Below are 25,844 nucleotides of genomic sequence, written 5' to 3'. Positions count from 1 at the left end.
TGATGGCCTCTAGTTTTGCTCTTTCCCACAAGTGGAAACACTCTCTCAGAGGGAAAGACTTTAACTCACTCAAAACCTATCCACATGCACAGAATTAAAATCAGGCCCTCTGTGTCTACTCTGTCAAAACCTTTCAAAATTTTAAAGACCTCAATTAGTATTTATTTATAAAGGATAGTAGTTGCTGTTTAAGCAGTTCTGCCACAGTTCTCGTAATATCCCACCAGAGCTTTGTTGGAGGTTCAGTATAAAGGGCTGAAATTATAGTGAGAGTTGGGGAGAGGTCGTGCAGGAATTTTAACCCAGAAAAATGTGCATTGAGGGGGCTGTTTCATTCAACTAATTCTATTAACATTAATCTAAGCAATGAGTATGGGTGACAGAGGAATCAGATTAGAGGAGTTCGTAATTGGTTCATACCAGCTCCAGTCCAGAACCACCAACAACCCTGAACACCGCACAAAGACTAATGTACATCTTTTTGGTGGTAGCCTCCAGTGGTGCCTTTGAAGACCGCTGATTTAGCTGCTAATTTGGCTTTACCCAAGATAATTGACAGCAGCATCCCACAAAAGGGGCCTCAAAGACAACTTAGGCTTCCTATGTGAATGTGACAACGGTAAAATTACCCTCCTCATCCTTCTCGACCTGTCTGAAGCCTTTGACACGGTTGACCACACCATCCTCCTCCAATGCCTCTCCACTGTTGTCCAGCTTGGTGGGGGGGGGGGTGGGGGGGGAGTGAACTGCTCTCACCTGGTTCCATTCTTATCTATCTAATTGTAGCCAGAGGATCATGTGCAATGGCTTCTCTTCCTGCTCCCGCACCATTAACACTGGTGTCTTCTAAGGATCTATCTTTGGCCCCTCCTATTTCTCATCCACATGTTGCCCCCTTGGCCACATCATCTGAAAGCACAGTGTTAGTTTCCTCATGTCTGCCGACGACACGCAGATCTACCTCACCACCACTTCTCTTTACTCCTCCACTGTTGCTACCTTATTGGACTGCTTATCTGATAGCCAGTACTGGATGAGCAGAAATGTCTTCCAATTAAATATTGGGAAGACTGAAGCCATTGTTTTTGGTCCCCATTCCCAACTCCATTCCCTAGCTACTGACTCCATCCCTCTCCCTGGCAACAGTCTGAGATTAAGCCAGTCTGTTTGCAACCTTGGTGTCATATTTGACCCAGAGATGAGCTTCTGATCTCATGTTTGTGTCATCACTATTTCCACCTCTGTAATATCGCCCAACTTTGCCCTGTCTCAGCTTATCTACTGCTAAAACCCTCATTCATGCCTTTGTTACCTCTAGACTCGACGATTCCAACCCTCCTGGCTGGTGTCCCATATTCTACTCTCCATGAACTTGGGGACATTCAAAACTCTGCTGCCTGTGTGTTAACTAGCACCAAGTCCCATTCACCTATCAGCCCTCTGCTCTCTCACCCACATTGGCTCCCGGTCAAGATACATCTTGATTTTAAAATTCTCATCCTTGTTTTCAAATTCCTCCATGGTCTCGCCCCTTCCTAGCTCTGTAATCCCTTCCAGCCCCATACCCCTCCAAGATAGCTGCACGACTCTAATTCGGGCCTCTTGTGCATCCCTTGTTTTAATTGTTCCACCAATGGTGGCCATGCCTTCAGTTGCCTCTATCCTAAGCTCTGGAATACCCTTCCGACACCTCTCTGCCTCGCTTTCCTCTTTAAGACACTCCTTAAAACCTGCCTCTTTGACCAAGCTTTTAGTCATCTGACCTTTTCGTCATCTCCTTTTGTGGCTCGGTGTCATACATTGTTTTATAATGCTCCTGTGAAGCTCCTTGGAACGTTTTATTATGTTAAAGGCGTAATATAAACATAAGTTGTTGTTGTTGTTGCTGAATTCAATCAGTCCTCTTGGAGCCCGTTCCACAAGCATTCAGGCAAAGCTGCTGGAAAATCAACACCAATGGACTGGCCACGGTGTCCACACGGCTGAAAATCATTTCCCCTGCCAGGTTCTGTTCTCACAACTCCCAAATGGCCAATGTTCCAGGGGAGGACAAAGAAAACGCTTCAAAGACACTCTGAAGCTTTTTTTGAAGCGCGGCAACTGGGAGGAGCTTGCTACCAATCATTCAGAATGGTGACAACTTGTCCACCAAGCTGCATCACACTTCAAATCTCAATACCTTACTGATGAGGCAGAGCAACAGTCGAGAAAGAGAGCAAAGGAAGAGAATCCTGCACTCCGAATCCCACTACGAATCCACTACTCCTGGAACATTCGGCCCCGTGTGCCCAAAGATTTATGGGGTGAAAATCAGCCTGCTCAGTCACATGAAGACCCATGACATGTGATGTGACCAATGGTGTTCCGCAGGGATCAGTGCTGGGATCATTGCTCTTTGTAGTATATATAAATGATTTGGAGGAAAATGTAGCCGGTCTGATTAGTAAGTTTGCGGACGACACAAAGGTTGGTGGAGTTGCGGATAATGATGAGGATTGTCAGAGGATACAGCAGGATATAGATCGGTTGGAGACTTGGGCGGAGAAATGGCAGATGGAGTTTAATCCGGACAAATATGAGGTAATGCATTTTGGAAGGTCTAATGCAGGTGGGAGGTATACAGTAAATGGCAGAACCCTTAGGAGTATTGACAGGCAGAGAGATCTGGGCGTACAGGTCCACAGGTCACTGAAAGTGGCAACGCAGGTGGATAAGGTAGTCAAGAAGGCATACGGCATGCTTGCCTTCATCGGTCGGGGCATAGAGTATAAAAATTGGCAAGTCATGTTGCAGCTGTCCAGAACCTTGCAATTCTGGTCACCACACTACCAGAAGGACGTGGAGGCTTTGGAGAGGGTACAGAGGAGGTTTACCAGGATGTTGCCTGGTCTGGAGGGCATTAGCTATGAGGAGAGGTTGGAAAAACTCGGATTGTTTTCACTGGAACGACGGAGGTGGAGGGGCGACATGATTGAGGTTTACAAAGTTATGAGCGGCATGGACAGAGTGAATAGTCAGAAGCTTTTTCCCAGGGTGGAAGAGTCAGTTACTAGGGGACATAGGTTTAAGGTGCGAGGGGCAAAGTTTAGAGGGGATGTGCGAGGCAAGTTTTTTACACAGAGGGTGGTGAGTGCCTGGAACTTGCTGCCAGGGGAGGTGGTGGAAGCAGATACGATAGCGACGTTTAAGAGACATCTTGACAAATACATGAATAGGAAGGGAATAGAGGGATATGGGCCCTGGAAGTGCAGAAGGTGTTAGTTTAGGCAGTAGTACTGAAGACTTATGCACTTGTGCTCCAGAACTTGCCACGTCCCTACCCAAGCTGTTCCAGTATAGCTACAATACTGGCATCTACCCGGCAATGTGGAAAATTGCCCAGGTATGTCCTGTATACAAAAATCAGGACAAATCTAACCTGGCTAATTACCGCCCTATCAGTTTGCTCTCGATCATCAGTGAAGTGATGGAAGGTGTCGTTGACAGTGCCATCAAGCAGCACTTGCTTAGCAATAACCTGCTCAGTGATGCTCAGTTTGGATTCTGCCAGGGCCACTCAGCTCCTGACCTCATTACAGCCTTGATACAAACATGGACAAAAGTGCTGAACTCAAGAGGTGAGGTCAGAGTGACTGCCCTTGACATCAAGGCAGCATTTGGCTGAGTATGGCATCAAGGAGCCCTAGCAAAATTGGAGTCAATAGGAATCAGGGGCAAACTCTCCATTGGTTGGAGTCGTACTTTGTGCAAAGGAAGATGGTTGTGGTTGTTGGAGGTCAATCATCTCAGTCCCAAAACATCACTGCAGGAGTTCCTCAGGGTAGTGTCCTGGGCCCAACCATCTTGAGCTGCTTCATCAGTGACTTTCCTTTAATCATAAGGTCAGAAGTGGGGATGTTCGCTGATGATTGCACAATGTTCAGCACCATTCGCGACTCCTCAGATACTGAAGCATTCCATCTCCAGATGCAGCAAGACCTGGACAATATCCAGGCTTGGGCTGATAAGTGGCAAGTAACATTCATGCCACACCAGTGCCAGGCAATGACAATCTCCAACAAGAGAGAATCTAACCATCTCCCCTGGCATTACCATCGCTGAATCCCCCACAATCAACATCCTGGGGATTACCCTTGACTAGAAACTGAACTGGAGCAGGAACATAAATACTGTGGCTACAAGAACAGGTCAGAGATAAGGAATTCTACGGCGAGTAACTCACCTCATGCTTGCCCAATGTCTGTCTACCATCTACAAGGTTCAAGTCAGGAGTGTGATGGAATACTGCCCACTTGCCTGGATGGCTGCAGCTCTAACAACCCTCAAGACACTCAACACTATCCAGGACAAAGCAGCCTGCTTGACTGGCACCCCAATCAGCATCTACAAACATTCACTCCCTTCACCACTGATGCACAGTGGCAGCAATGTGTACCATCTACAAGATGCACTGCAGCAACTCACCAAGGCTCCTTCGACAGCACCTTCCAAACCCATGACCTCTACCACCGAGAAGGATAAGGGCAGCAGATGCATGGGAACACCGGCACATGCATGTTCGCTTCCAAGACCCACACCATCCAGACTTGGTACTGTATCACCATTCCTTGATTGTCGCTGGGTCAAAATTCTGGAACTCCCTTCCCAGCAGCACTGTTGGTGTAGATACACCCCAAAGACTGCAGAAGCTCAAGAAGGCAGCTCGCCACCACCTTCCTAAGGGTAATTAGGGATGGGCAACAAATGCTGGCTTAGCTAGCAATACCCACATCCCATGAACGAATAAAAATAAACTAATTCCTGAATGCATCCACGTATAATCCCATTGCTTTGGTTTTAGAGGTTCTGGTATTTCAGAGACTGCTGTTGTTTCGAAGCATTCATTACTGGTGATGCCTGCTGTACTTCATTCCGAGTCCAGAGAAACATAGGAACAGGAATAGGCCATTCAGCCCCTCAAGCCTGTTCCATCATTCAATGCGATCATGGTTGATCGGCGACCTAACTCCTTCTGCCTGCCTTTACCCCATATCCCCTTAATACCTTTGATGAATAAAAGTATATCAATCTCAGATTTAAAATTAACAATTGATCGAGCATTTGTAGAAGAGAGTTCCAAATTTCTACCACCCTTTCCTAATTTCACTCCTGAAAGGTCTGGCTCTAATTTTTATTCTGTGCCCAGTCATCTGAGACTCCGCAGTGGAAATAGTTGCTTTCCATCTATTGCTTTTAATATCAAAATAACTGAAAACTTAAATTAAATAACCCCTTAACCTTTTAAATTTCAGTCAGGGAATCCAACCCAAGTTTGTGTAATCTTGCTTCATAATTTAACCCTTACAGTCCAGACATCATTCTCGTAATTCTTCACTGCTGTCTCTCCAAGGCCAATATATCTTTCCTGAGGTGTGGTGCTCCCCCAATGAAGCTCACTGGAATATCTGAAGATGATACTATCGCATGCGAGTGAGAATTAGGAAAGACTCATGGGTTAAGAGCCTTTCATTCCAGGGGAGTTATTTAACAATAGCTGTATGATTGCAAGATTCTGTTTTTAGCTTTCCTCTTGATAGTTGAAGCTTCATTACCAGTGTTATTTCATTGATAAGTACATCATGTGTGTCAGAAAAGCTTGAAGGATTACATCCCAGGGTTTACCAGCAACACCTTCGGGATATCTGAAACAAAATTAGTTTATCCTACGTGTTGAAATCTTGGTTTGTGGTTACACAGGGTATGAACTTTTGACAGCCCTGAGACAAATAGAGAGGAAGCGAAGACAAGAATGAGAGAGGAAATGAGAGTTTTTAAATTTCTTTTTATTTATTCATTTACGGAATGTGGGCATTACTGGCAAGGATGGTATTTATTGCCCTTCCCTCATTTCCCTTGCGAAGATGGTGGTGAGCTGACTTGCTAGGCTATTTCACAAGCTAGTTAAGAGTCATCCACATTGCTGTGTGTCTGGAGTCATGTGTAAATCAGACCAGGTAAGAAGCGCAGATTTCCTTCCCTGAAGGACATAAGTGAAACACTTGGATTCTTACCACAATCCAATAGTTTCATGGTCACCATCACTGAAACAGACTTGTTAATTCCAGATCTATTTAATTAACAGAATTCGATTCACAACTGCAATGGTGGGATTTGAACTCACATCTCTGCACATAAACACTGTATTTTATCAGCAGGCAATCATTATGGGGAAATGTGATGGTGCAACATGTTGGGTATACATGGTCACCTATCAGAATTTTAAATTGGCTGTCAGCATCCAAACTGTTAACCTGCTCATTTTAAATGCACTTATGGCTCAGTTAAAACAGAGAGAAATGTCAGACAAATGTGCTTATTCACCAACAACGATCCTCAAGCCATTTAAAACTAAAAATCTAGATAATTCCCCACCTGCCTCTGACCTGCCAAGGAGTCAGGAACAGCAATAATGAGCCAGTTTTATCTTGTGATTGTAGAAGGCACAGTTGGTTGGGACTTGTGTGTGTTTTTAAAAATTTCAGTTTAAAAATTAACTCAATGTACCTGGATTCCCAATAAAAGCAACTGGATCCCATTATGTTTGTATTTCAGCCCGAATAACTGCTTTCACTTTAATATATTTAGAATATCTGTAATCATTTCAAGATAAATTAACTTGCTTGAAATTAGACTTGAAATCCATTAAATAAATGGATGGATTTATGTTTTAAATTCCCTGGAGTTCAGCATCATCCAGGCAAAGTGCAGAAAGGAAAACTAGGTGGAATGGATCACATGGCAGAAACAGATTCTATCTGAATTTCCTTCCATGTATGCAAAAACAATCCAACAGGATCTGTGAGGGATGTGCAATGCTTCTCTCCAGATTTATTTTCTTCCGCTGTACCCAGGTGACACTTAACGTCAGTGTCAAAAGTGTCAAAAATCAAAATTTTCTGAAGAAAAGCAATCTCAAGCCTCAGGCAGTTGAATATCTTATTGGTTAACCAACATTCCTGCAAACTGAGCTTTGTATTCTTATAGTCTTTTCTGCTGCATTTGAAATATCGTTAACAACTAAGCATAGAAGGAAGATTTTGAAAATGTACAAATTTATTAATGATCAAGTTATTTATATCTCCATTCCCCTGCTCTCCAATACAGCCTGGTGTCCAAACAAGTGACTGTATCCAGGTCTCCATCAGTAACTTTGAAAACAGTCACCATATGGCAATGATATTGCCTCTAATTCTTGCTGCCCTTCCTGTTGGGAAGCCGCTGGACTCCTCACAGCAGGAATCAAAAATCAAACATCAAAGGCACATATCAACCATAGACCTGTGCTTGTCAACTTGCAGAATGTCCCCTGCATCCCAATATTGTTGCTGTTGTGTCACGTGTAGACTTTGCCTTGCATTTTTGGAGAATTATGTTGGGTACATACTTCAACTCACTGGATTCCTGAAATAAATCATGAACCCTGTCACATTATGATTATGATGTTGACATTCTTCATTACTCAAAAAGATTTTGGTTGCTTCAGGGTTCCTTTGACAATAAGCGCAGTTTTTAAGCAACCTAACTCAAAGCTGATGCCATCTATTTAGAAGTACTACCTACTGACACCAAGTCCATCATATTCAGTTTGATTTATCATTGATGTATCAATGGTGTATCATTTGTAAACCCTCCCCTCAATCCTGAACGGTACTGTAGTTATTGTAGGCTTTCCTAAAGGTGCTGTACGAGTTGGAGACTCTCCTTCCTCCCAAACTGTGCTGTGTCTTTCATAGACTCTTCCAAACTCAACCACTTGATTGTATAATTTGTAAACTCTTGCTTGCAATCCAACTCTGAGCTGTTCTACTTGCACTTTTCCTGTTCTCCAGCACTTTGCTGTATCATTTGTAGACACTTCGCTGTACTTTTTGTGACTCATTAAATAAGAGCTGAGTATGCTTCGTGAACACAGTGCCAATGACAGCCAGAAACTTCGACTAGAAAAATCGTTGAGAGTTGAACTGGAGTCACTCCAACTGGAAAAGGGGGAATGCTGTGTCAATCCGAAAAGAACAAATGGGATGAAAGTATTTGCAAGATTATACGAAGCCTGTTATTTATTCTTGGAAGTTTTCTTTGTGTTCAACATAATTACCTCTGTAGTCCACATCAGGAAGAATTACATGAATGTGGATGAGAAGTGCTAGAAAAGCAATATATATCCATGTGGCACCTGGTCAATGTGACGTTTTAGTACATTCTCCCTCCTTCACTAATTCACAACAAAGAAACATTGTCATAAAGCCGGTGATGTCAGGTCCTGAGAAAGCAACCACAAATCAGGATAAATGCTCTGTTCATATTTCAAAAAGTAGAAGTATTTGCCTCTTTGAGGGGACTGAGTGTCCTGTACAGTTCTCCCAAATGTACCTGATGTAAAACAGATTCAAAATAGCATTCTTCAAGTTTCTCATCCTCAGCATGTTTTTGGAGAATTATGTTGGGTACATACTTCAACTCATTGGATTCCTGAAATAAATCATGAACCCTGTCACATTGCGATTATGATGTTGACATCCTTCATTACTCAAAAAAGATTTTGGTGGCTAAAGGGTTCCTTTGACAATAAGCGCAGTTTTTATGCAACCTAACTTAAAGCTGATGCCATCTATTTAGAAGTACCACCTACTGACACCAAGTCCATCATATTCAGTTTGCTTTATCGTTGAGAAGCATTGCCTTGGAGGGGATGCAACGTAGGTTTATTGGAATGATTCCTGGGATGAGAGGGTTTGCCTTAGATGAGAGATTGAGTACAATGGGCCTGTACTCTTAGGAGTTTAGAACAATGAGAGGTTCTCTCATTGAAGCGTAGGAGATTCTCAGAGCGCATGACAGGGTGGATGCTGAAGCTGTTTTTCCCTAGCTGAAGAGTCTAGAATTGAGGGCTGTCATGATTGTACGTGTGGGCTTGAGTATTAGAGAATATATGGTACTTGGAAGGGAAACTGAAAGCAGCTTTGTGCTTTGGGGAACACACATGACCTGGGGTTTGTTGGAAGGTCAGATAAGCTTATGCTGCTGTCGTGAGAACAGTGAACAGAAAACTACTTTCATAAAACGCTTGTTAAATATTTGTTAAAGTTAAGGCTGTGATTTCAAGTGTGATTTATTTCAGCCTGAGATGTGACAGGGGCATAGGTTCAGAATAAGGGGTTTGCCATTTCAGACTGAGATGAGGAGAAATTTCTTCATTCAGAGGGTTGTGACTCTTTCGAATTCTCTACTCCAGAGGGCTGTGGATGCTCAGTCTTTGAGTTTATTCAAGACTGAGATTGATTGATTTTTGGACACTAAGGGAATCAAGGCATGTGGTGATAGAGCGGGAAAGTGGAGTTGTGGGAGAAGATCAGCCATGATTTTATAGAATGGTGGAGGAGGTTCGAGGGGCTGATTGGCCTACTCCTGCTACTTGTTTTGACATTCTGATGAAGGGCCAAGGCCCATATTGAATAACAATCTCAACCAAGGAGGTAAAAAGGAAAATCTATAGGAATCAATAGATTGTGGCAGGAAGGGAGCATAAGCGTTCAGAAGTCACACAGTTTGAAGTCCTGGGGTAAGAAAGAGAAGAAGATTGCACAATGAGTTGTGATTTCACTCTTCCAAATGCAGGGGTAAGAGAAAGGTGTAGGATGGCTTGCTCGGTGCTCGGAGGAACCAGGGGAAAGGCAGAGGAGCAATGACTGTAGCAGTATTGATGGAAAAAGGAGAAAGATGAATGTATTCTCATTTCTTTACTCTCATACTTAGCTACACCATGCATCAAAGCAATCAGCCCCAGTGAAGGATGGACTACTGGGGGAGCCATGGTCATCATTATCGGGGACAACTTTTTCGATGGACTGCAAGTTCTATTTGGCACCATGCTTGTTTGGAGTGAGGTAGGTTACCATTGGGGCAGCAATTCTTTGCAGGCTACCTGATTATGGCAGACCTCAACAGAAATCAATGGAAATCAGGCAGGGTGGATTAAAGGGTAGCAGATGAATTTGATAATTACCCCCAAAAAGATTTTAATGGCCTGCAGTTCTATTTCAATCTCCATTATTCTAACTCATGGTGTCGTGTGCCAGCTGTCATCAGGACTTTCAAAGAATGTTCGGCAACAACCAGGCTCCCTGATGACTCCATTGGTAAAGCCACTGGTTGGTTTGGACTGAACCACAGAAATCAAGAAAATCACAGGCTCAATCCCAGTTCGATGCTGAGTTAGGTGAAATCAGCTAGAACAGCACAAAGGGAGCTACAATTGGTTGCAGTAGATCAGGGAAATTATATAAAGGAAGTCAGCCAGCATTCCCACAGCTGAGTGATGCTTAGTGACCTCTGCCAGAAAATGAGTGTGTGTGGAAGAAAAAAACGAGGCCCAAATTTATGTGTCTCACTTCCCAGGCTCACACAAGAAAACTAGCCATTGGGTGAGGTATAGGAGGTTTGACGAGGCCCATGGGACTGCCCCCCCCTATCCCCCTGCCCCCGTAAATCATGGAAGAAGGGGAAATTATTTTAATTAAGCAATGGAATAATTTTCAATTCTATCATGGAAGTGGAAAAGTTAAATCTGCTGTGTCTTGCTTGGCACACGATGAAAGCAGGACCAATAAAGAGCTGGGATTGTCATGACAAACAGAAGCATCACATGCAATAAAGTCAGATTTTGGAAGAGCTGGAGGTGGGCTGTGGTTAGCTTGGTCAGATCCATACTGCCATGATCATACCCAAACACTATTCACTTCTCATGCCTTTCAGCTAATTACTCCCCATGCCATCCGAGTGCAGACTCCTCCGCGACATATTCCAGGAGTGGTGGAGGTCACACTGTCCTACAAGTCCAAACAATTCTGCAAAGGTGCACCCGGAAGATTCATCTACACAGGTGGGTTTACTTCTTGCCACATTGAAAGGACTTGCACAAAACAGTCAGGGAATTGGTCGATGCGATGGGATGAATGCCAACAAGACTGGTGTAATAGCATGAAAGTCACCTCTATCCACTGGCTGTGAGGGCAATTGTCCTGCAACCCAAAATTATCCATAGTTCAACACTATTATAAATTGGCAATGTCATTCAAAGACCTGGTGGCTGGTGGTGGGGAAATTGTAAAATAGTGTAATAGGGGATTACTCTTCTGAGATTAGGGCTGTTGGATAATGATGGGAGATAATGAGGGAGTGTTGTGCTGCTCCACATGAGCTATATTTGATTAAGGAGGGATTGACATCAATACTGGGCATCTAAACTCGAGAGGGAATTACCTACCGCATTACAGCAGTGACAACTCTTCAAAAGTACATCATTGGCTGTAAAGCACTTTGAGTCGACTGCTGGTCGTGAAAAGTGCTGTATAAATGCAAATATTTCTTTTGTTTTCTTTCTTTAATTGGTGTTGTAATCTTTTGTAAAGAAGCAAAAAAAGTAATTGGCATTAGAATCATGGGTTATGAATGTCTAAGTGCATGAAACCAGTGTGCAGCCAATACAAGATGTGTTATTTCACTCCTTGACTACAAAAAGGTCAGGCTGCTTTAACACTGCTTTTATCGTAATGTCAGGTGTCTCCTTGTGTTGTCCTCCCCTCTTACTTTTCAGTCAGCTCACGGTTGCATGTTTCCATTGTTTCATATCGAAACACAGCTGGTAGAAGTGCCGGCCACTGGGCTGGTCTCCAAAGGGATTGCACATTGAAAAATATTGCGAGCAGACGAGAGGAAAAAAAGAACTGGAAACTTGATAGATTAGAACTGATCTTTAAAAATTTTGTAAATGCGTTGGGCAGAATCCTGTGAATACATTATAATTGGCTCATTTAACCTGATAGCACATTCAAAGATCCACATGTCTATGCAGAGACAATGGGTTCCCCAAGTACCCAGCATTTATACCATGCAGTGCAGTCAATGGAAACTGACCCACTCTACACTCAAGAGCAGTCGATTGTATTGCAGTGGCTCACTGCAACCCGGTAATATAAATGCACTGCCAGCAAAGAGAACATCAACACAGCGAGATGGTAATAAGGCAGTTCTGATGAAGGGTTATTGACATGAAATGTTAACTCTGCTGCTCTCTCCGCAGATACTGCCTGACCTGCTGAATATTTCCAGCATTTTCTGTTTTTATTTCAGATTTCCAGCATTCACAGGATTGTACTTTTGTGTTGTGGTAATAAGGCATGCTTAATATAACAGTGGGAATAATTTCATCATGTGTTTCGGTGTCTGGTGCTCTGAATTCACCTTGTTTATATTGTGAATGGATCCAGAGCACGATTTACAACACCGGCATCACTGAACATGTGGAAAGCTGCACTGGGACAGGTTAGAAAAATATCATCACATGACTGCACAAACATTTCCCCCCCAAGCAGACATCCATTATTCCCAACTATAAAAAATGGCAGCGAGCAGCATCAAGCATCACTCTTTGAAATCTAGCTCATAAGGGTGCACTGTCTCTGGGGGACAAGCACCACCGTTACTTCCGTCAAACCACTTGCTTTTGAAGACAGTTGGAAAGGGAGACATAAGGGTGATGTCTCTGTGCACATGCCTTTCATTGAGGCCTAATAATATTGAGGCCTAATAATAATGAGACCCACTGGCCATCCATGTCTCCGCTTTAAAGATGTCTGCAAACGCGACATGAAGTCCTGTGACATTGATCACAAGTCGTGGGAGTCAGTTGCCAGCGATCGCCAGAGCTGGCGGGCAGCCATAAAGGCGGGGCTAAAGTGTGGCGAGTCAAAGAGACTTAGTAGTTGGCAGGAAAAAAGACAGAAGCGCAAGGAGAGAGCCAACTGTGTAACAGCCCCGACAAACAAATTTTTCTGCAGCACCTGTGGAAGAGCCTGTCACTCTTGAATTGGCCTTTATAGCCACTCCAGGCACTGCTCCACAAAACACTGACCACTTCCAGGCGCTTACCCATTGTCTCTCGAGACAAGGAGGCCAAAGAAAGAAAGAAATAATAGTGATAAGACATGCAGGCTGCAAGTTGTGGCTCTATTATTCTGCACTGAATTTGTTTTACCATTTCTCTGGCTGTGTATTTAAGGAAAATAGATAACAACAACAACTTACATTTATATAGCAATTTTAACATAGTAAATCATCCGAAGAAGCTTCACAGGAGTGTTATCACACAGATTTTACACTAAGCCATGTAAGGAGATGTTAGGACAGAGGACCAAAAGCTTGATCAAAAAGGTAGGTTTGAAAGAGCATCTGAAAAGAGGAGAGAGAGGTCGAGAGGTTTAAGAAGAAAATACTAGAGTTTCGGGCCCAGGCAGCTGAAAGCCATGCCATTAATGTTGGAGTGATGAAAATCGGGGATGCACCAGAGACTAGAATTGGAGGAGTGCAGAGATCTCAGAGTGTTGCAGAGATAGGGATGAGATCATGGAGGAATTTGAAAACAAGGATGAAAGGCATTGCCGGACCATTATCCTTTGTTGGTCAGCAAGCATCGGGATGATGGGTGAACAGGATTCGGTGCAAGTTAGGATACAGGCAGCAGAGTTTTGGATGAGCTCAAGTTTACGGACAGTGTAAGTTTGGAATGCGGTCAGAAGAGCACTGGAATAGTCAAGTCTAGAACCTATGTACTAACAGTACTGACCTAGAATGCTTTCAAAGCAATATTACCAATAAACTGGAGATTAAAGAAAGTGCATGGTGAATGTTAGAAATTGAGAAACAAGCACAGAGAATGAAGGATAGATGTAGAAACAGTAACAAAACAGTAAAAGTCACAAGGTATCAACAGAAAAGAAACAAAGGCAGAGGAGCACTCTATTCGATATTTATATGTATGTACATTTTTCCATAGCAAGTGACTAAAGTGAGAGGAAAAATGCACAGCAATGGAAACAATATGTGGATCGCTGTGGGAACAAGTCCAATTCTCAGGATAATGCTGAAGCTTTCTCAGACTCAATCGTGTCTGGATTAGTTGACTTTCTTCCAGTTGAAATTTGCATTATTAAAGTCCTAAAGCAAACCTTAACACTCCCTGTGGAGGATTAAGTGATGCTAAGTATAGTATTGACTATATTCACTGAGCTGCTCTCAGTCCAATTCCCCAATGCACACATCAGCTTGTCAAATATTTAACTTCATGCCATCCTGTAGTTATTAAATAAAACGTAATATAAATATGACAAGAAATTCAGATACACTTTCCATTTTATTTGATGAGGGGCATGTCATAATGAAAGGTGCAGAACCCATTGATTTTAAAAGTTTAACCTTTGGTGTGCCATGGGAGTTTACCAATCCAAATGCACTTTTCTCCTGTGGGCATCTCCTGACAAGTTTACCCATCTGTCTGAACCCTTCCCCTGAACCCAAGAACCTAAAGAATAAACATTCAGGGATTTCTACACTTCACGTGATCAGCATACACCACAAGCTTTTAATAGCCAGAAGCAGCCATGTAATATCACTTCAGCAAAAATGTCACAACAATGGAAATTAGTAACAAAAGGCTTGATAGACATTCCTTTTACAATCTTAGTACTTTGGAGACTCTGAGGATTTGGTGCTGAAAACATTAAACAGGGGTTCCACATTTCAGATCCTAATATTGTCAGCGTGAATATAGGGCCTAGGTTTCGTGAACAGACTTGGGGATCGTCATATAGAAAATTGGAAAACTACTGTCATTCACATATACTTGACATGTAAAAGATGTCAGAACACCTTACAAAGCAGAGAGACAAGTCCGGAATTTATTGGCTGTGATCCTAGAAAATTGAAAGGGATCAAAGATACAAAGCGATGTGTTTAAAATCATTTGAAGGCATTTCAAAGGAAAGAAATGGCTTTGGAAAACTAATCCACAAAACAGGCTATAGTGACTGATTGATCAACCTCCGATGGTGAACAGCAAGCAGAGAACAAGTAGCAAAATGGGCTCAGAAGAGCAGAGCTGCACGCAGGCATGTTGAGCTGGAAAAGTTCACTCAGATAAGGTGGAGTGAGGCGATGGACTGATGCAAGTTCCCCAGTCAATCCCTCTATTCTTCCCCGTTAAACACTTGCAGATCCAGTACAACATTGGTCACACACGGACTAAAACACTCTGTACACTTTCCCTTCAAATCTGCTGAAGACAGGTACAGCACAGGTTAGATGCAGAGTAAGGCTTCCTCTGGCTGACAATTTGGCTTCACTCACAGCTCAGAAGAGCACTCCTACGTTATTACTTTTTTCCATTCTACCAAATTTCATTGCTGGCTCACTATGTTCGATTTGCCAAATATTGAAGCAGTTTTCTGCCATGGTTATACATCCATTGGTAACTGAGTTGAAACTCATTTCAGTTGGGCCTTTATACCCAACAAAAAGACAAGACTTGCATCTTCCTGGAGCTGGTTTTAACCCTGGTTCCAATGGTGAATTGTCAGTCTCCAGTCCTAACAGGTCTTTTACTTTCTGGCAGAAAAACATTGATTCTATTGATTTCCTTCATCTTTGCAAATTTGAAGTACATCTGTAAATATCTCTCAACCGAAGGAGCTGTTGGCACAGAGGAAAATAGTCAAGTAAGAGCCATTGAGGAAATGAGTGGACTGTTGCCAAGGCTATAGAATATTGCCTGAAATAATATATTGTCCATTATTACTGCTGCTAGTTTCTGAATACTGTCAGTTTGGCTCTTTTGGCAGCAATCTAATCTCTGAATCAGAAAGTTATGGGTTCAAGTCCCACTCCAAGACTTGAGTACTTAATCCATGCTGGTGCTCCAGTGCAGCAACATGCTGTCGGAATGATATTGAACTGAGGCCCTTTCTGGTGGTTCAGCTGGATCCCATCAAGCGATTGGGAGAACAACAGGGAGCAGTCCTCGTATCCTGGCCAAGATTCCTCCTTTAACCAACACAACCAATGATAAATTAACTGGCCATTCACTTCACTGCTGCTAAAGGGACATTGCTTTGCATAAAATGACTAGATGGAAACAATGGGCTGGATTTTGTTGAGCTCCCGACGTTGGGCTCCATGGCGGGGGTGGGGGGGGGGGTGCTGCCGGAAGATCGCAGCGGCCCACCACGGAGCCCAATGCCGGGATTGCCAGGCCTGATCTTCCCGGCGGCGGCAAGTCTCCGTGGCGGCACCGCTGCCGCTCGGCAACAGGACCGGACTTTAAATAATGAAATTAACTTTATGCATACATTTAAATCCAGTTCCTTGCGATCTTACTGTCAGATCCGGATCTTCAATGCGATGGGCAGCACTCACGCGCCTTCACTTTCCCATCCAAGGAAAGCTGGCGCCACTGAGGTGGGGAAGGGGGGAATCAGTGCATTTTTGTGAATTGTGGTGGGGGGGATGGGGTCAACTCTGCATTTTTAGTGTGGGGGTGGAAAGAGGTGACCACTGCACTTTGTGCCACTGTCGGGGGGGATGGGGTGCGGAGGGAAGAGAGGTCAACTCTGCAATTTCAGTGTATTGTTGGGGGCGGGGGGGGGCGGCAGAAAACGGGCTAAACATTTATTTTTAGCACCGAGGCTGCCCCCACCACGTAAATGGGGGGTGGGGAGGGGGGAGACTGCCCTGCATATTTAAATGAGCCGCCCGCTCCTTGGCGGCGGGAGAATAAAATCAAGCCCAATGAGTGTACTTCATTGTCTGTGCGAGCTGACCTACACTGGCTCCTGGTCTTGCCCCTCCCTAGCTCTGTAATTCCTCCAGCCCTACAACCCTCTGACATCTCTGCTTTCCTCCAATCCTGGCCTCCCCAATTTTAATTGCTCCACCACTGGTGGCCATGCCTTCAGCTTCTAAGGCCATAAGCTCTGGAATTGCCTCCCTACACCTCTCCACCTCTTACCTCTCTTTTCTCCTTTAAGATGCTCCTTAAAACCTACCTCTTTGACCACTCCGTTCCAATATCTCCTTCTGTGGTATGGCGTCAAATTTTGTTTGCTAATGCTCTTGTGAAGTGCTTTGGGATGTTTTACTAACGTTAAAGGTGCAAGCTGTTGTATGTGAAACGCTTTGGGAAGTCATGAGAGGCCTTTCTCCCTGTTTCTCCCAGTCAGACAACACCAGCACCAAGAAACTTATCAAATCTTGCATTTCGTTCTTTTGAACAGCCTGGGTTGCTGTGCAGTTCCTAGCCTGAATGGTTCCATTATAGTTCTATGTATTGAGATCAACAAGAGTTCTTTGACATACAATGAAAAAGCCTCTCATTCCTCCCGCCTCACTTTTTGTAAACAGTCACCAATCAAATAAAAATTGTGCATTTCCTGTCAGTTGCATTTTGGAGTGAGACTTGCTCAGACACAAATTTTCCAGCATACTTGCATTTGACTGTGACGAAAAAAAGCCAAAAATCACATCTTAACAGGCATGGAGCATTGCTAATACCTGTGCAGCAATCAAAATTCAGAAGTCAGCAACAGCGGGAGTCGATAAATCACTTCAAAAATCGTCTTAAAATCCTTTCAACAGCCATTTTGCATTCTCGACCAACGCAAACTCTACAAAGGCAGCCACAGTGGCGCAGTGATTAGCACTGCAGCCTCACAGCTCCAGGGACCCGGGTTCGATTCTGGGGACTGCCTGTGTGGAGTTTGCAAGTTCTCCCTGTGTCTGCGTGGGTTTTCTCCGGGTGCTCCGGTTTCCTCCCACAAGCCAAAAGATTTTGCAGGTTGATAGGTAAATTGGCCATTATAAATTGTCACTAGTATAGGTAGGTGGGAGGGAAATATAGGGACAGGTGGGGATGTTTGGTAGGAATATGGGATTAGTGTAGTATTAGTATAAATGGGTGGTTGATGGTCGGCACAGACTCGGTGGGCCGAAGGGCCTGTTTCAGTGCTGTATCTCTAATCTAATCTAATCTAATCTAATGATGTTTTCTTGCATAATAGACATTAAAAAAATTACAAGAAAATTAATCAGCTTACATATGTGTTTTCAGCGCAAAAAAAAATCCAAAAATGCTTTCCAGTAGACTGTGAATTTCTGAGCAGCCTAGGGTTTCAGTTCCCATTCTTGATGGAACTAACACAACCGTACTTCTACGAACATGAGAAATAGGAACAGGAATTGGCCATATGGCCCCTTGAGTCTGCTCTTCCATTCAATAAGATCATGGCTGAGCTTCACTTTCTCACCTGATCCCCATATCCCGATTTCCTTAGTGTCCAAAAATCTATCGCTATCAGTTGTGAAAATACTCAATGACTGAACATTCAAAGCCCTCTCAGATAGAGAATTCCAAAGATCACAACCATCTGAGTAAAGAGATTTCTCCTCATTTCATTCCAAAATGGCTAACTTCCTATTCTGAGCCTCTGACCTCCTAGTTCTCGACTCTCCAGCCAGGGGAAACAGCATCTCAGTATAAATCCTGTTAAGCCCTTAAAGAATTTTATAAATTTCAATGAGATTGCCTGTGAATCTTCTAAACTCCAGAGAATGTGCTGCGTTATTGCAGGTAATTTGAACAGTATAAATGTCATGTGAGGACATAGAGGCGAGACCAGTAATACTAGTTCATTATTTTCCTAATGGCTTGAAAACAAGATGAAGGATGAACCTTTTTGAGTTAAGATTTGACAGGAAAACTATTTTAAGGACTTATTTTTAGAGAAGCGGGGTCATAGAAAGATTTCGAGGGAAAGAAACAGAGGCAAGTAAATACAAAATGAAAGAACAGAGAACAAAGCAGTGAGATGGAGAACAGGAAACAGCAAGAGAGAAGAAGCTTAATATTAAATGGCATCTTCTTTATTTGTTTTTGCTGAAAACAATGATTGTTCATAGAAACATATTTAATGTAGCTGTATTTTTTAAAATCAACCTGTAGTGAGTGAAAAAACACTAGTTACTTACGAGCTACCAGTTAAATACATGCCCATTTCATCTCTGTCAGAGGTGTGCTCTTAAAAATCTTCTTTCCCAAATTCTTTCACTGGAGCAGTGGACTTCTGCCCCCCCTGACTGCCCCTTTACAATAGTGTAGCCTCTGACGCACCATGAGCAATGCCACTGGCGTTCTGTTAAGTCATTTGCAAATCATTGATGACTGGGACACAACTTTGCAATGAGGACCTGCATAAGAGCCATGAACACATGCAGCACTGAAACCATGGAACAAAAACAAGAAATGCTGGATTCACTCAGCAGGTCTGGCAGCATCTGTGGAAAGAGTGGAAACCATGGAAGTTGGATAAATGCCAGAAAGATCCCAGGTTCACTTCAGGGTCTGTGGCGAACTGGCTGAACTTAGCCAGAGGTGGCTGGAAGGGTGATTCAAATTGATCTCAACGTTCTTGGTTTTTGGAGGGGAGAATATGATTTGGGTTCCACTTCCCCTGATCACACACTTGCTGGAAAGTTGACATGTTCAGATGTCAGGTAAAGACAAGGATCAGACTCTGCTGTGATGCCCTGAGCAGATGCATAAGCTTGCTGACATTCATTTGTTCAGACACGGCCACTTGTGAGAGGAACTGACAGTCTGCCAGTAACTGGGAAACTGTACCTCAGCACGAGTCAGTGCCTTCAGAGGAGGAGGCCAGAAAACAAGGGAGAAAAATGGCTGGAATAAGAAAACATAAAAGCTGCTTTGAGCAGAGTAAGAACTGAAATGCTTAAGCTCCCACAATCAATCCTATTGGGTTGATTAGAAATAATTTCCTGCCCTTTTCTTTCTGGGGGTTGATGGTTGTTGGGTGGGTGGGGGGTGGCATGTTGGGGGAAGGGCTAAGAAACAGGTCTCTGACTCTCCACACATTCCACAGCCAGCCTTGGGCCTATTCTGGGTCTCAGAAGGGGTTAAATGCAGTTACCCATTCCAGCTTTCTAATTTCCCACTGGAGCATAGCTGCAATTGTGTCGCTGAGCTCCATCTGCGAGCTGTATGTTGCGGAGGCAGTAATTTATTAGGACAATGGACCCAAGGAGCAGAACAGCACTAAACCCTCCCCCCACTCCTCCCCTCACCTCCAGTGCCACATGCTTGTGCTCTGGGGAGCCTTTTATCACCGCAAGCTCTCCGGCAAGTATCCCAAACAGGATGATGAACATTCTCTGATGATGTAATTGCCACTGGCATTTCCTCCCACTGGTGAATTATTAAATTACTTGCAAGGATATATTTCTCAGCAACATTAAAATCACCACCTAGAGAATTGTTGGAAATTGTTAGCAAGCTCTTAATGAATAGAATCTTCCCTGACTTGGCTTTTTGGTCATCTTCTTCCTGAATTTGGTGCAACTTTTGTGCTGCATGCAAAGTGTTTCAGTGCTCCAACATGTAAAGGAATTCACAATTTCTGCAGAAAACTTGGTGCAAGAAAATGGGCGAAGGTTCAGTCAGTGATTTTCGTATTCATAATATGTTGAAAGGCTGGAATTATTTTCAAACTGGGACAACCCCAGGGGCTGGGCTGATAGTGGCAGTGTGAGCAGGAAGATTTAGAATCTCGGTCTATGCTGATTTTGCTGAACTCATCCAGCTTATAGGTTTACTACATTGGGCAGGGAAGGGGAAATTCCCATAGTTCGTAGTCAATGACTCCTGCTGGAAGGTGAGAGTGTGAGGATGTCACCTAACCAAGTCTGCGCTTGGTTATGCTGCCCTCCTGGTTTAACAGTCTGCCATCACACACTCACTCGAGGTCATATATTGTGAAAGGTGACTGAAATGAAGTGGCAGAGAACTGTTGGCACCTGTGGAACTGTTCCCCAGAACGCATCGGTGCCTTCAGGAGAAGAGAGAAAACTGGAGAAAGAAAAACACAAACAACAACTCGGATTTGTAAAGCATCTTTAACATATAATAATAGAGGGCAGCACAGTGGCGCAGTGGTTAGCACCGCAGCCTCACAGCTCCAGGGACCCAGGTTCGATTCCGGGTTCTGCCTGTGTGGAGTTTGCAAGTTCTCCCTGTGTCTGCGTGGGTTTTCTCCGGGTGCTCCGGTTTCCTCCCACATGCCAAAACACTTGCAGGTTGAGAGGTAAATTGGCCATTATAAATTGTCACTAGTATAGGTAGGTGGTAGGGGAATATAGGGACAGGTGGGATGTTTGGTAGGAATATGGGATTAGTGTAGGATTAGTATAAATGGGTTGATGTTCGGCACAGACTCGGTGGGCCGAAGGGCCTGTTTCAGTGCTGTATCTCTAATCTAATCTAATCTAAAACCTGTCACATATCAGAGACAATGGACTGAGTGTTGGCGTGAGAATTGGGCATCAATCAAAAGCATAATTGAAATGGCATAGAGGAAAAAAGCAAAGTCAGGAGGTTTAAGGAGGGAGTTCAGACAGTAAGATCTGTATGATTGAAAATATTGCTGCAAATGATGCACGAGCATTTATATAATGCCTTTCTCTTCCTCACAGCCAAGTCCAATCACTATTTCTGTGCAGGCAAATGCAAAAGCGAATATGTACACTGCAAAGCCCCACAAACAGTAATGAAATAAATGACAGCTAATCTGTTTCCAGTGCTGGTTAAGGAACAAATGTTCGGAAGAATTGGATAGCTCTTGTTCGGCTACAGCTGAAGTACTCTGTCCAGTTCTGGTCACCACACGTTAGGAAGGATGTGAGGTTCCTTGACAGGATGCAGAGGAGATTTACCAGAATGGTTCCAGGAATGGGGGATATTAGCGACAAGGTTCAGCTGGAGAAACTGGGGTTGTTCTCCTTGGAGCAAAGGAGATTGACAGGAGATTTGACAGAGGTGTACAAGATTATGACAGGCTTTAGATAAGGTAGACAAGGATGAACTGTTCCCATTAACTGACGGTACTAGGACTGGGGGACACAGATTTAAGGTTTTGGGCAAGAGATGCAGTAGGGATGTGAGGAAGATCTTTTTTATGCCTGTAATGTTTTACTCTGTAAATAAACTTAAGACTGAGTAAAGATTGGCTCCGGTATGATCCTTCACCAACTAGTTTTCCAGTATACAACATTATGAACAGTCTTAGTTAAAATAAGAGGTATTCTTAAGACACTGAAAAGGGAGAGTCATTTCCTGTAGATATTTGAATCAGCTCTGATTGTTGTTATTTAGTGAATGAAACAGAATTTCTGTTTGCAAGTTAGGTTGTTGGAACAGTAAAGTGGAGACCCTTGATTGATGAATGCTACTTTCTGTTTTTCTACTTGTGGTGTGCTTCCAGTCCTTAATGAGCCTTTTGGAGTGCTACTGGAATGGAGACATGTGCCTTGCACTGTCTCTGATGCAAGTTTTAAACCCACATTGGGGACTGTTTCTTTATGTTATTTAGTGCTGACAATGTTTATTTTCTTCGTTCTTGGGATGTGAACATTTCCCATCCCTAATTGCCCTTGAGAAGGTAGTGGTGAGTCACCTTCTTGAACCACTGTCGTCCATGTGGTGTAGGTTCACCAACAGTGCTGTTGGGAAGGGAGCTCAGTGACACTAAAGAAAAGGCAATATAGTTCCACGTCAGAATGGTGTGTGACTTGGAAGGAAACTTGCAGGTGGTGGTGTTCCCATGCATCTGCTACCCTTGTTCTTTCAAGTGATAAAGGACACAGGTTTGAAAGGTGCTGTCGAAAGAGTCTTGACAAGTTGCTGCAGTGCATCTTGTAGATGGTACACACTGCTGCCATTGTGCATTGGTGGTGGACGGAGTGAATATTTAAGGTGGTGGATGGGGTGCCAATCAAGCAGGCTACTTTGTCCTGGATGGGTTCGAATATCTTGGGTGCTGTTGCAGATGCACTCATCCAGGCAAGTGGAGAGTATTCCATCACACTTCTGACTTGTGCCTTATCGATGGTGGACAGGCTTTGGGAGTCAGGAGGTGAGTTACTCGCCATAGAATTCCTAGCCTCTGATCTGCTGACTTTGTCACAGTATTTATATGACTGGTCCAGTTAAGTTTCTTGTCAATGGTAACCCCCAGAATGTTGGTGTTGAGGTATTCAGTGATGGTCATGCTGTTGAATTAAGGGGAGATGGTTAGCTTCTCTCTTGTTGGAGATGGTCATTGCCTGGCACTTGTGTGGCATGAATGTTACTTGCCACTTATCAGCCCAAGCCTGAATGTTGTCCAGGTCTTGCTGCATGTGGACACAGACTGCTTCACTATCTGAGGAGTCTTGAATGGTACTGAACACTGCATTCATTAGCAAACATCTCACTCCTGACCTTATGTTGGAGGGAAGGTCATTGATGAAGCAGCTGAAGATGGTTGGACCTGGGGCACTGCCTTGAGAAACTCCTGCAGCGATGTCCTGGAGCTGAAACGATTGGCCTTTAACAACCACAATCATCTTGCTTGGTTCTCGGTATGACTCCAACCAGCAGGGAGTTTTCCCTCTGATTCCTATTGACTTCAATTCTACTAGGGATGATTATGTCACACTCACTCAAATGCTGCCTTGATGTCAAGGGCAGTCACTCTCACCTCACCTCTGGAATTCAGCTCTTCTGTCCATATTGGTATCCAGGCTGTGATGAGACTAATTATATAAATCTCCTTAGAGCTGTAAATTCCTAGCTGTGTTTAGTACAGACAGATTTACAGCTACATTCAAAATGTAAACCAGATTATTACAGGCCAAGTAATTCACCAATGTGGCAATGGGATTGTGTAGCTAACGAGATTTACAGGATACAATAAGAGAGCCTCTGATGAGCTGAGCCAAGGCAGAAGACCCATCTTCTCCATGCTGCAGATAAGACATAAGAAATAGGAGCAGGAGTAGGCCGTACTGCCCCTTCAGCCTGCTCTGCCTTGCAATACCATCATCACCGATCTTCCATCTCAATTCCATTTTCCCACCTGATCCCCATATTGCTTGATTCCAAAAAATCATTCATTGTCAGCTTTGAATATACTCAATGGCTGAGCATTCACAGCCCTCTGGGATAGAGAATTTCAAAGGTTCACATAGGGAATCGGATAAATACTTGATGGGGAAAAGCATGCAGGGCTCTGGGGAAAGAGCAAGGGACAGGGACTAATTGGATAGCTCCTTTAAGGTGCGATGGGCCAAATGGCCTCTTTCTGCACTGTATAATTCTATCATCCAGGATTCAATGAAATAAATGGAAAACAGCAATGGACTTTAAAAACAATTCTTCCTTTTGAATCTAATAAGTATCTCTAGATTCATTAAAAATTTTAATTAGGAGAGATTTGTCTTTTTAGCCTTTTTTGGCTGAATGTTGCATTTATAAAGGTGAACAATCCCAGTGCTAGGGAATGGAAATCTTCCCTTTTCAGCATCAATCATTTTCAGGTCAGATACAGAATGAGTTAGATACAAACTGCTTAAAAAAGTGCCCAACAGGTCCACTGACCCCAAGCTTTGGAGAGCACCACTGACTGGACCACTGTGACATTTTCTTTCTGATCAACCATGGTGTGGACTTGCGAAGTGAGTTTGCCATTTATCATCAAATTCGGGGCAGTTTTGAGCTGCACACCTGCACTCACGAGGAATTGGTCTAACACTGCCCAAATTAATTTCATTTCAGGCCGTTATAGCCAATAAATAGTGGAGTCTTTCATCTCAAGAATCTGGGATACTCTTCTTGTTCCAGTTCTATATGTACTCTAAGAAATAATCAAAATGGCTAATGGAATGCTGACTTTTATATCTAGAGGGCTAGAATGCAAAGGATTTGAAGTTTTGCAAGCAGTTATGGACACCACACCTCAGGAATGTTGGTCTTGGAGGGAGTGTAGCATAGATTTACCAGAATGATACCAGGACTCCAAGGGTTAAACTACGAGGAGGGCTTGATTCCACAAACTAGCGTTGTATTCCACGGAATTTAGAAGGTTAAGGCGTGATTTAATCAAAGTTTTCAATATGTTAAGGGTAGATCGAGAGAAACCATTTCTGCTGGTTGGGGAGTCAAGGACCGGGGCCATAGCCTAAAAATCAGAGCCAGACCTTTCAGGAGCGAAATTAGGAAACACTTCTACACACAAAGGGTGATGGACGTTTGGAGCCTCTTTTGCCAATGGCAATAGATGCGAGATCAATTGTTAATTTTAAAACTGAGATTGATAGATTTTTGTGAACCAAAATTATGAAGCGATATGGGGCAAAGGCAGGGTTAATGGAGTTAGGTGATAGATCAACCATGATGTGGTTGAATGGCAGAACAGGCTCTCGGGGCTAAATGGCCCACTCCTGTTCCTATATTCCTACTAGGGTTGATGTGCATTGTTGGGGCAGAGTAAAAGAAGATTTATTCTGGATCTGTTATATTTCACCTGGGAGTGCTTAACAGAGAAATATTGACGGAGCTTTACTTTGCATCTAACCTATGGTGTACCTGACCTGGGAGTGTTTTTTGCTGACGTGAGGTGGCTGAAATGGCAATGTCCCAGCAGTAACATCCCTTACCTCGATGAACACAAACAATTGACCACAGGTACATAGCTGTCAAGAAACTTAATGGTATGTGTTAAAATAACCAAGAATTTTGATCATACCAGTTCAATGGTTAAGTGTTGCTTCTGATCGTAGTTCTATTAACATTGTGTACACATTGCATGCCAGCGTGCTTTATTGGGCTCTGACTGAGGTAAAGAGTTTCAATTGTTATTTCATTTACTGCCTGAATAGTGCTTCTGAGTTAGGATACTATAACTGTCAGTCACTCAATTTCATTCTGGTGAAGGCTTGTGCAACTCCTTATTTTCTATGTCCTGGCAAAATTTAACAGTCTTTGGGCTTATCTATCAAATGGAGCACCCTAAGTTTGGCCTTGTTCCAGCGTAATGCATTGCAAAGTAGTTGTGGTGCGTCAAATGACACACTGAATCTGTAACTTGCAT

The 25,844-nt window shown here is 43.4% G+C and overlaps 1 protein-coding gene across 1 annotated transcript in view; it reads left to right on the top strand.

The window, feature by feature from the left end:
* Positions 1–25,844, top strand: part of LOC137357183 (transcription factor COE2) — a 254,898-nt gene that overhangs the window by 181,125 nt on the left and 47,929 nt on the right. Inside the window, exons 9-10 of the mRNA XM_068023313.1 lie at positions 9,793–9,923; positions 10,792–10,918. Of these exons, the coding sequence (XP_067879414.1) occupies positions 9,793–9,923; positions 10,792–10,918 (258 nt within the window). The remainder of the gene's footprint in view (positions 1–9,792; positions 9,924–10,791; positions 10,919–25,844) is intronic.

The sequence above is a fragment of the Heterodontus francisci genome, chromosome 47 (assembly GCF_036365525.1).
Source record: "Heterodontus francisci isolate sHetFra1 chromosome 47, sHetFra1.hap1, whole genome shotgun sequence".
NCBI classification, from domain to species: Eukaryota; Metazoa; Chordata; class Chondrichthyes; order Heterodontiformes; family Heterodontidae; genus Heterodontus; species Heterodontus francisci.
The sequence above is the reverse complement of the archived record's forward strand: the minus strand, read 5'-3'. Positions and strand labels throughout refer to the sequence as shown.